General features: G+C 46.1%; 1 protein-coding gene across 1 annotated transcript in view; it reads right to left on the bottom strand.

The window, feature by feature from the left end:
* Positions 1-1,203: 1,203 nt before the first annotated feature.
* LOC118757091 (probable serine/threonine-protein kinase dyrk1) overlaps positions 1,204-11,405 on the bottom strand; it is a 63,074-nt gene continuing 52,872 nt past the window's right edge. Inside the window, exons 3-5 of the mRNA XM_036491829.1 lie at positions 2,527-3,063; positions 1,308-1,622; positions 1,204-1,242 (exon numbers count right to left, since the gene is read on the bottom strand). Coding sequence (XP_036347722.1) covers positions 1,204-1,242; positions 1,308-1,622; positions 2,527-3,063 — 891 coding nt within the window. The remainder of the gene's footprint in view (positions 1,243-1,307; positions 1,623-2,526; positions 3,064-11,405) is intronic.

Raw genomic sequence — 11,405 nt, 5'->3', positions numbered from 1 at the left:
CGCGCATTCATAGACTTGGAGAACGTTATGTGGCAGCACTTACTACCATTGAGGCACAATTTATTTTGAATAGCCCAAGCGTTAAGAGCATTCAGATCTTCCTGCAAAAGCAGGGCGTCCGATTCAGAAGAGATCCTGCTGAACAGTTTTAAATCATCTGCATACAATAGATAATTTGTGTGCTTTAGGTGCAAGCCAACATCATTGATGAAAATTATAAATAAGATGGGACCAAGAATACTACCTTGTGGCACACCTGAGGTTGCAAGAAAGTTGTAAGACTTCACAGACTCAATTTGGACGAAAGAGATTCTATCAGTGAGATATGACTTAAGCCACAACAAAAAAACGGAGTGGAAACCTAAGTTTTCCAGTTTTGACAACAGTATTTTGTGGGATACTGTGTCAAACGCTTTAGAGAAATCGGTGTAAATTGTATCAACTTGACATCCGTCTTTAAAAGCAGAAACACAGAAATGAGAGAATACAGCAAGATTAGTTGTAGTCGATCGCCCTGCAACAAAACCATGCTGGCATGGATCGATTAAACTTTTGATCGCAAATGCTAACTTTTCCTTGACTACTTTCTCAAAAAGTTTGGAGCAAGTAGACAATTTAGAGATTGGCCTGTAATTTTTTACCTCATTTCTATGGCCTGACTTGAATATTGGAGTGATCGACGCCAATTTCCACCGATCAATGAAAGTTCCGGTGGATAGCGAAACATTGAAGATATGGCATAACGGAACACTAAGGGAATAGCTACATTTTTTGAATAAAAATGAACACAAACCATCAATATCCTTTTTCGATGAAGATTGTAAGGACGATATTCCATTAATAATATCTGTTTCGGATATAGACATTGACCCAAAGTCCAGGGATTTGGGTGTACCGATAAAAAGGCTGTTAGCCGTAGAATCAGAGTCAACAACAAAGTTAGATTTGAAAAAATCAGCAAAAAGATTTACGGAATCAACTAAGTTATTTGAGGAAACTCCATTATATTTAACACAGGTGGGAATATTACCAGAACCCTTTTTTGAACGTACATAGTTCCAAAAAGATTTCGGATTTTCTTTCAATTCATTCTCGCAGTGCAGAATGTATTTGTTGTATAAAAATTTATCGAGTACATTGAACTCTCTCATATAAAATAGATATCTTTCTCTAAATAATATATCGTTAGTTGCTTTGTACTTCTTAAAAAATTTGTTCCTTTGGTTTTTCAACTTTTTTAACCTAGAATTGTACCAAGGTAATCTATGTTTTTTAACCGGAAGCAGAGACAGATTTCTACTAAATACATCAGACAGTTCAAGCAGAAAGATGTCGAAACATTCGGCAGCGGTTTTACCAGAGAAACTAGACTCCCAATCAACTTGCGATATGCTCGAGTTGAGTAACTCAAAATTTGCATTTTTGAGATTAAACGATTGAATGTTTTGAGGAGTTCGGTCTATAGGGACAAAGTCTACAAATTCTAAGGTCAAAGATAGCGGCACATGGTGCATAACCGACTTAGAAATGGGAAATTGACACTCCGTCAAATTAGAAATTAAATTATCATCAACAAATATGAGATCTAATATATTGTTTAGCATATTCGCATAAGAGTTAATCTGAATAAGGTTACAACTAAAAAGGGTATCTAAAAAATTTATTTCATGCGCATAATTAACATTTGTTGGAGTTAAAATTACATCATTGTGCAATTTTGACCAACCAACCTTATTTAGATTAAAGTCACCCAAAATGCAGAAATGGCTATTTACATTATTTTCGTAAGTGTCGAGAATGTTATATACGTGGGCGCAGTACAACGAGTCGATACTGTCAGGCGGAATATACGACGCACAGATAAACAGATTACCAGATGGGCCGCATATAGAAACACAAAGTTGGTCTAGAAGAGAGTCACTGTTAGAGAGCTGGACAAAAGAAGAGAGGAGTGAACGCCTTACAGCAATTAAGACGCCACCACCTCTTAAACATCCAGTTTTGATGGGATCTCTATCTTTCGATACGTATGGTATAAGATTGGGCTAAAAAACTCGGCATCAAAAAAATCGTCGTTAAGCCAGGTTTCGACAATGACATACACATCGTATTCATAACGTGATGAGGCTAGGAATATATCTTTAGCTTTAGTTCTCATACCAGAAACATTTTGAAAGTAAATGTTTAGAGTGCTATTAGAAGAAAGGTTAGCCTGTTTAGCTACTGATTGCCCTTTGCCCCCTTTCCCTTGTGAAAAAAACGGAAGGGTTTAACTTTGACATCCGATGGCCATATAGATGGGTCAAACAACTTGCTATAAATAGTAGGCGAGATCCCAAGTTTAAAATTGCATCTTACTAACGATGATGGATCTATGCCCTTCTTAATAAGTTTATGGCAGTGAAAAAAAGATGGAGAAATGTTTGTTGTTCTCGACACAAAGTCGATAATATCGCTAGCATTAACAGACGGCTTAAAGGACGACAGATGTAACCATTTCAGACGAACGGCTAAGTCAAGATTTACATTAAAGTTACTTCCAACAACAATAGTGGACGGATTCCTGGGTTTGTATACAGTTGATTTTGTAACTTTAGAAGCATTCACTGGGGCAGAAACCCGATTAGCATAAGCAGCGACATTAGCATCCGTGGGGGTGTTTGCATCGTTTATGTTATTATTATCGTTGTTGTTTGTTTTTGGTAACTCTTCGGTATTCGCATTCTGTGCTGATGACACTTCGGTATTCGTATTCTGCGCGGGCTTGTTTGCATCGTTTATGTTGGAAGCGATACCGGGCGAATCATTCGGTGGTGCAGGTAGTAGCAAGTCATTAGTGTCTGCCAAATTATTATTGTTATTTGTTTTTGATAACTCATCGGTGTTCATATTCTGTGCTGATAACACTTCGGTAGTCCTATTCTGCGCGGGCTTGTTTGCATCGTTTATGTTGGTAGCGTTACCGGGCGAATCATTCGGTGGTGCAGGTAGTGGCAAGTCGTTGGTGTCTGCCAAATTGTTATTGTTGTTATTTGTTTTTGATAACTCTTCGGAGTTCGTATTCTGTGATGAGTCAGATTTGTTTGATTTCGTAGCAGCACTAGATTTACTGCCTTTGTTTGTCTTTTTAGATTTATTAGCAGGTTTTTTTGTTGTTGTAGCAGAAACAGGTTTTTTGTTATTCACTGAGTTTCCAGTTTCGTTAGTCATATGTTTGTTATGTTTGTTATTGTTTCCGCTTAGACCATTAGCATTATGTTTACCATCAATTAGCATACGGAGAGAGCTAATCTCGGCAGATAAGAGATCACATTTTTGCATAAGCAAAGTATTATCACTTTTAAGAGCATTTATTATCGTGAGAATTTGAACATTTTCTGAACGAAGAGTAGCAATGTCACTAGCTATACAAAGCAAAGTTACTTGTTTGTCACCTGTTTTCTCACTTGCACTCCCTTTTTCAAAGTTTGACGTAGGTTGAGTGGTTGGGGGCGGTGTAATTGTAGAAGCACGACTCTCAGCCCAGCAAAAGTTACAATAAAAATGTTTATTGGATGCAAGCAGAAAATCGAGATCCATCACTGACACGTTGACACAGTCCAAGTGAAAGAGGTCATTGCACTTAGCACACATCACTGTTCGTTGAGTACGATCAACCTTTTGTCCACACACACACGGCATAATGGAGACTAATTTATAAATTTACTTATTAAATATAAATAAATTATTAGAATAGAATTTAAATTTACAATTTAAATTCGCAAAGAGTCACTGTCTCAAAATAATTATAGGCAGTAATTATTTATGATTTGCAAACTAAGCAATTATGAACAAAAAAAACACGGAGCGAAAAATAACACGTCCGCACCGTTCAATGTCTCAATACACCATGATGCCCTCTTAGCCTACAGTGGCCAGTTAAAAATCCTGTAATTACCCTCAGTTTGTCCTTTGGAAAATTCATGAGTAGCCTGTATCTTGTCAGATTGAAACCTCCTAATAAGCTTTTCGCCTGAAGTTGACCCATGGTGTCACGCCAATGCAGTTCCCTCAGTTTGCAAATGTCCCTTCTGAGCATATCCTTTATGGTACTTGGCCCCACTGCCAGAAAGGGCTCAGGTCCTATCAGGGTCGAGGAAGCGGCTTATCTGGCCAGGTGATCAGCCTCCTCATTTCCTGCAACCCCCATGTGCCCTGGTACCCACATTAGTTGGATATCATTGACCTCCGCCAGAGCATTAAGCCTCTCGACACATTCCAAAAACCAAGGAGGACTTGATCTCGAATGATGAGAGAACCATAAGTGCCGCCTGACTATCACTTAGTATAAGTATCCTTTCATTCCTATAATTCCTACTCATGTTGATCTCAGCGCACAAATTGATGGCATAGACCTCCGCTTGAAAGATGCTTGGGAAGGTTTCCAGGGGCACCGAAAGCTTCAGCCTGGGGCCTTACCCGCCTGCTCCAATCCCCGCAGGTGTTTTGGAGCCGTCAACGTACCACTGTATTGTGCTCGCCTGTATGTGCCTTTCCATAATAGAGGCACACCAGGTCACCTTGCTGTAAGTGTAAGTCCTGAAACTCCTTTTGAAGATAACCTGTCTGTTGATATCGTCCCTGGGGAAAAGAGCCAGGGGGAGCTGGGTACCTTGTCCCTGTTCCTAGATGATAACACCTTGCCTTTTCCGAAGCCCTCCCTAGCAAAGTTAAGGAGGGTTCGCTTTGCAACCTGTTCAACTAAGAGGTGCAGTGGCTCGAGTTCCAGCATTACCTCCTGCGCTGCCGTCGGGCATGTGCGCATTGCTCCCGTAATGCACACACATGCCAGACGTTGAAGTTTAGAGAGGGTCTGCCTCACCGTTACTAATGTAGTCCCGGAATTCCAAACCACCGCACCGTAAGTTACTATAGGTCTCACTATCATGGTGTACATCTATCTGAGGATCCTCAGAGTGCACCCCAGGATTTGCCCGCCAGACGTTTGCACACCATCATCGCTCTCGTGGCCTTGGAGGTGACCGCATCAACAGGGGTCTTCCACAGATGCTTGGAGTCCAGGGTAAGCCCCAGATACTTAAACTCTGTCGCGACATTGATTGCGACCCCGTCCAGGGTCAGGTTCCCCATCCCCTGAAGATTTCGTTTCTAGGTGAAGGGGACTATAGCTGTCTTGGAGGGATTGATATTTAAGCCTACGTCTGCGCACCACCTTTTTGCAAGGTTAAGACCTCTTTGGACGATGTCACAGAGAGTACTAGCGAACTTCCCTCTAGCAATAATCACTATGTCGTCTGCATACCCTTGGCATCGAACGCCCTCGTTAGTGAGTAGCTGTAGGAGTTCTTCCACAGTAGAGGAGATAATACTCCCCCTTGCGGGCACCCTTTTGTTGTTTGTATTTGAACAACGCTGTCACCGACTTCAGTTTCGGCTATCCTGGTCTGCAGTTTACCTTGCTATCCAACGCCGGATGGTTGGCTGAACGTTATGTTTCTCAAGAGCTCTGTCAACTCCCGAATAGGAGGCATTATCAAAGGCCCCCTCGATATCGAGGAAGGCACAGAGCACCACCTCATCACACTCAAATGCCCCTTGTATTTCCTCCGTTAAGGCATACAGCGCAGTGTCCGTGGATCTACCCACCCTGTACGCGTGCTGGTTGGAATGCAGAGGGGTCTGTTTCAGAGCGTTAAACCTGATCTCATGGTCAATAATTTTCTCCATGGCCTTCAACATAAAGGATGTGAGACTTATCGGCCTAAATTACTTGGCAAGAGAGTAATCTCTCTTACCTACCTTCGGGATAAAGATGACCCTGGCCCTTTGCCACACCATGGGAATGTGGGCCAGCGCTAGACTGTCCCTCATAACATCCACAAGATGTGGAAGTAAGAGCTCTCCACCCTGCTTCAGCAACATTGCACATATACCATCCACCCCAGGGGCCTTGTACCGTTGGAAGGAGTCCAAAGCCCACCGCACTGTTTTCAGGGTTATAAGGCTCTTAGCCAGCATCCAGTCCGGTGGGGATGGCCTGTACGTACGGAACATAGCTTCCTCAGTGGTGGGAATGGCGTCCGGAAAGTGGGCCGACAACAGGGCGAGTGCCCTTTCCTGTTCCGTACCTGAAAAGGTCCCATTAGGTAGCCTTATTGTCAATCTCGTGCCTGTGTTGTCCCTTGCCAAAGCTTTATGAAGCCTAGCAGCTGCAGGAGTGGATGCAATGTTTTCACTAAAGGTCCTGAAGCTGCTACGCTTGGCCTTTCTGATCTCCTTATTGTACTTTGTCAGACTGACTGAGTATTCCTCCCAGTTCCCAGTGCGCTTTGCCCTGTTGAACAGTCTGCGAACCTCTCTCCTAAGAACCGAGAGTTCCCGTGACCACCAGGGAGGCTGAGCCTTCCCCTTAGGCTTTGACACGGGACAGCTGGACGTAAAGGCATCTAAGATTGTGCCGTTCGGCCTATTAACCCTGTCCTCTAACGCCATACAATCTACCTTTCTTCCCTGTACCTCTATTCTTGGTAGGTTCAGTCTAAGTACCTCTTCATATTTGGCCCAGTTTGTTTTCCTGGGGTTTCTCTTATGGTAACCTGTCTGACAAGCAGCTCCCAGTGCAAACCGGACAATCCTGTGATCCGACAGTGAAGGCTCAGATGAGACTTTCCACTGGCCGATCAGAGGACTGGCCAGTCTGTTGCTGATCGTGATGTCAAGAACTTCCTCTCTGACCCTAGTAATGAACGTTGGTTCATTGCCGACATTGTAAATGCTCAGGTCTACACTTATTAATATATTTTAAAAGGCACTCACCCCTACGGTTAGTGTCCGAGCTGCCCCACTCCATATTGTGGGCGTTTGCATCACAGCCTAAAATGACAGGAAGTCTTTTCCTGCGGCAGGATTCCAGAAGCTGCTGTACCTCAAGGGGCGGCACGTTGGCGTTGTCCCCCGGAAAGTAGGATGCAGCCAAGACCAGCTCCAACTCCCTGCCATCAACCTTCAAGGTAGTCTGGACTGCTACCAGGTCCTGTGTAAGAAACTCTGTAATTCAGAAATAATTAATATTATTTTTCAGCACTACACACGCTCTGGGCCTCTCGCAAGAGAGGTCCCAAAGTACCTTATTGTTATTGTGGTTAAGGCTCCTCACCTGGCCTCTGTAGGTCCACGGTTCCTGTATTAGCAGTATGCCCAGGTCTTCCGTGGCAAACCTGCTCGCAATGACCGCCGAGGCGGCCACCGCGTGATGCAGATTGACCTGGGCTACCTCTACTGCTGGTGCCTTCACGTAGTCGAGGGCTTTTGTCCCGGAACTCACCGGAGCTGGTACCTATGCCGGTTCTATTGTGTGGTTGGCTAGTGCCAGTGCCTGTTCTGACAGCGAGTTGACTGGTGGGGCCGTGGTCGACTCTGTCGCTGGGGCCGCAGTGGAGTCAGTTGCCGCGTCAACACACATGTCTTGCGACTCTGACTCCTTGCTGCCTGTCGTCTTTTGCCGCCACGGCCTCTCCGAGACCTAGCTGTACAGGAAATTTATGTGGAATCCGGCTCCCTTTATTCTGACGTACGACGCCTCGTCGATGCCCAGGTTGAGCCTGAGCCCGTTGTCCTGAGCGTCGCACGACACCACCTTCCACGCAGCCATGTGGACACCCTCGTTCTGGGCCTGAATAAGCGCCAGCACATACTCAGCCGATTTCTCGGCGCATCTAGGGAAGAACACCGAGATCGTGTGCACCGGCGGGATGTCCTCCCCCCCTTTCGTGCATAGCTCGGGTCCCTTCCACCCTTCAATAGCCGGTGCCTTTTCTGCCAGCCAGGCTGCAGTCCGCTCATCCTTGCAGTCCACAAGGAGCATGCCTGATATGAAGAACACTCCACAGCACACCAGAGGGTGCCTCCACCCTTTTAGGACCTCGTCCATAATCACACCCTGGAGTCTGGTTAGGTCCTCAGGGCATAGAGCAGCTGCAGGGTAATCACAGGGCAGCATAGCCACCCGGATGCCTTTGAGAGCATCAGAATAGCTGGGCTGCTGAGTGGTTCCTCCCTGAGGCTGACCTTGGCCCGCAGACCCATCCAGGCCCCTAGACTCTGTCTGAGGGGGTGTAGGCCCCCGCTGTCGCTTGGGGGACGGTGGCTCCGGTGGTGTAACCTATAAGCTGGTTCGCTTTGCTGGACCTGTGGAAGTTGCTGATGGGTTACCTTTGGGTTCCCCGCCTCTCCGCCAATAGGCGGGCGCGGGTCTCTGCTGATGTTGCCCGCCTCTCTGCTTTTCACCAGGCGCGGATCTCTGTTGCTGTTGCCCGCCTCTCTGCTTTTCAGCAGGCGCGGGTCTCTGTTGCTGTTCCCCGCCTCTCTGCCTATCAGCAGGCGCGGGTAGTTCACCTGAGTTGCTGCCATGCTGCCTAACAGCGGTAGCAGCCCTATTGCCTCTGCGCTTGCGCTCTTCGCGCTCACGTTCCTCGCGCTCCACCTCCTGCCGTACTTCCGCCATAGTGCGGGATTCATTAGCAGATTTCCCCTGCCGAAGGTACCGAAGATACTACTTGACCCCCGACCCACCAAGGCCAGCTCGATGGTGGTCGTCAAGGGCTCCCGGTTGACCGGAGGGGGGTAGTGGAGGAGGTCTGCACATGCGACTGCGTTTCTTGCTCTCCTTTACATGCCACCCTGAATCATGTGACGCTGTGGAGGTCCGACTGGGAGACCTACAGTGCCTACTTCCGGAACGGTGCCTGCTGCTGGAGCGATGCCTGCTCTCCGAGCGACGCCGGCCTCTGGACCGGCAACGACTCTCGGAGCGGTCACGACTCCTGGGGCGACGCCGACCTTCAGTCCGCTGCCTGCTAGCAGAGCGATACCTGTTTTTCGGGAGTGATGCATCTGCTCCCTTGAGGCCTTCCGAAAGGCGCTGCGGCTGATCCACGCCGCCCCTGCTGGTGCTTGGCTTCTCTTCTTCCCTGGCGTGTTCAATGAAGAGGCCAGCCTCTTCTTCGGTCAGGCTCTCAAGGAAGCTTCCCCTGAGCCTGGTGCCTTTACCCCCGCCCAGCATGTTACTGCCGTGCGTGGCCGTTGCTGTTCCTTGCGCTGTTGCTGCTGTGTCCGCAGCAGTTGCTGTTGCTGTAGTTGTTGCTGTTAACGCTGTTGCTGCTGTTGCAGCAATAGTTGCAGCTGTGGCTGTAGCTGACGTTGTAGCTGTCGCTGTCGCTGTTTTTGCGCTTGCTTTGCTGTTTTTGCTGTTGTTGTTTTTGTTGCTTTTGTTTGTTTAGTTGTAATCATCTTGTTCGTACGAGGCGAGCTCAGCAGTCAACCTTGTTCAAGGGGATCTTATCTGGTCCGCCGCGCCAGCGCCCCATGTCGCGGTAAGGCCACCGTTACTCCTCGATGCGGCCCGGTATCGAAGAGGCGCCGTTATACTACAGCCGGTTTATACCCTCCTGGCCGCAAACCGTCCAATAGGCACGGTGTCGCGTCACACCCTGGATTAGGAGGTGGCAGTTCTTGGTCACCGTTCACCGGCGGCCCAAGTCTGGAGAAAAGGCAGCGCAGAAGCGACGAGCGCGTCAACGATGCCCCAGACCAGAAAGGGGCTGGTCGGCGATTCAGCTAAGCCCCCGCACCAACGGCAAGGTGCCTGCCCTAGCGAGGGAGAGACAGATGGCACCTTTTTTAAATTACGTGAACGGTGTAAGTCTTATGATTTTAGAAGTAGGTGGTAGTATTAAAAAAACTGAGACCTTCTTGCACATCTACAGGCCCAGCTCTTCTATTTGTCACCTCTTCTATTTTAATACAACGAACGGTGTGAGTTTTATGATTTTAGAAGTAGGTGGTAACCCTATTCAAAAAACTGAGACCTTCTTGCACATCTACAGGCCTAGCCCTTTCATTTGGCACCTCTTCTGTTTTAATACAACGAACGGTGCAGAATTTATAATTTAAAAAAAGGTGGCAACCCTATGGCTTAAGGTACATACATCTAGAGGCTATGCCCTTTAATTTGGCACCTCAGTTTTGAAAATCGAATAATCGGTGCAGATCTGATGCCGTTAACAAAAACTCCCTTCATGTATTGTATGTATACATATGTATATAACGGGTGATTTTTTAAGAGCTTGATAACTTTTTTTTTAAAAAAAACGCATAAAATTTGCAAAATCTCATCGGTTCTTTATTTGAAACGTTAGATTGGTCCATGACATTTACTTTTTGAAGATAATTTCATTTAAATGTTGACCGCGGCTGCGTCTTAGGTGGTCCATTCGGAAAGTCCAATTTTGGGCAACTTTTTCGAGCATTTCGGCCGGAATAGCCCGAATTTCTTCGGAAATGTTGTCTTCCAAAGCTGGAATAGTTGCTGGCTTATTTCTGTAGACTTTAGACTTGACGTAGCCCCACAAAAAATAGTCTAAAGGCGTCAAATCGCATGATCTTGGTGGCCAACTTACCGGTCCATTTCTTGAGATGAATTGTTCTCCGAAGTTTTCCCTCAAAATGGCCATAGAATCGCGAGCTGTGTGGCATGTAGCGCCATCTTGTTGAAACCACATGTCAACCAAGTTCAGTTCTTCCATTTTTGGCAACAAAAAGTTTGTTAGCATCGAACGATAGCGATCGCCATTCACCGTAACGTTGCGTCCAACAGCATCTTTGAAAAAATACGGTCCAATGATTCCACCAGCGTACAAACCACACCAAACAGTGCATTTTTCGGGATGCATGGGCAGTTCTTGAACGGCTTCTGGTTGCTCTTCACTCCAAATGCGGCAATTTTGCTTATTTACGAAGCCATTCAACCAGAAATGAGCCTCATCGCTGAACAAAATTTGTCGATAAAAAAGCGGATTTTCTGCCAACTTTTCTAGGGCCCATTCACTGAAAATTCGACGTTGTGGCAGATCGTTCGGCTTCAGTTCTTGCACGAGCTGTATTTTATACGGTTTTACACCAAGATCTTTGCGTAAAATCTTCCATGTGGTCGAATAACACAAACCCAATTGCTGCGAACGGCGACGAATCGACATTTCACGGTCTTCAGCAACACTCTCAGAAACAGACGCAATATTCTCTTCTGTACGCACTGTACGCATTCGTGTGGTTGGTCCAATAAAGTAAACTGAGTGCGAAACTTGGTCACAATCGCATTAATTGTTTGCTCACTTGGTCGATTATGTAGACCATAAATCGGACGTAAAGCGCGAAACACATTTCGAACCGAACACTGATTTTGGTAATAAAATTCAATGATTTGCAAGCGTTGCTCGTTAGTAAGTCTATTCATGATGAAATTTCAAAGCATACTGAGCATCTTTCTCTTTGACACCATGTCTGAAATCCCACGTGATCTGTCAAATACTAATGCATGAAAATCCTAACCTCAAAAAAATCACCCGTTA

The sequence above is a fragment of the Rhagoletis pomonella genome, unplaced genomic scaffold (genome assembly GCF_013731165.1).
Source record: "Rhagoletis pomonella isolate Grant_MI unplaced genomic scaffold, Rhpom_1.0 Rhpom_scaffold_00002, whole genome shotgun sequence".
NCBI lineage: Eukaryota > Metazoa > Arthropoda > Insecta > Diptera > Tephritidae > Rhagoletis > Rhagoletis pomonella.
Note: the sequence above shows the minus strand (reverse complement) of the source record. Positions and strands in the feature narration are given on the sequence as shown.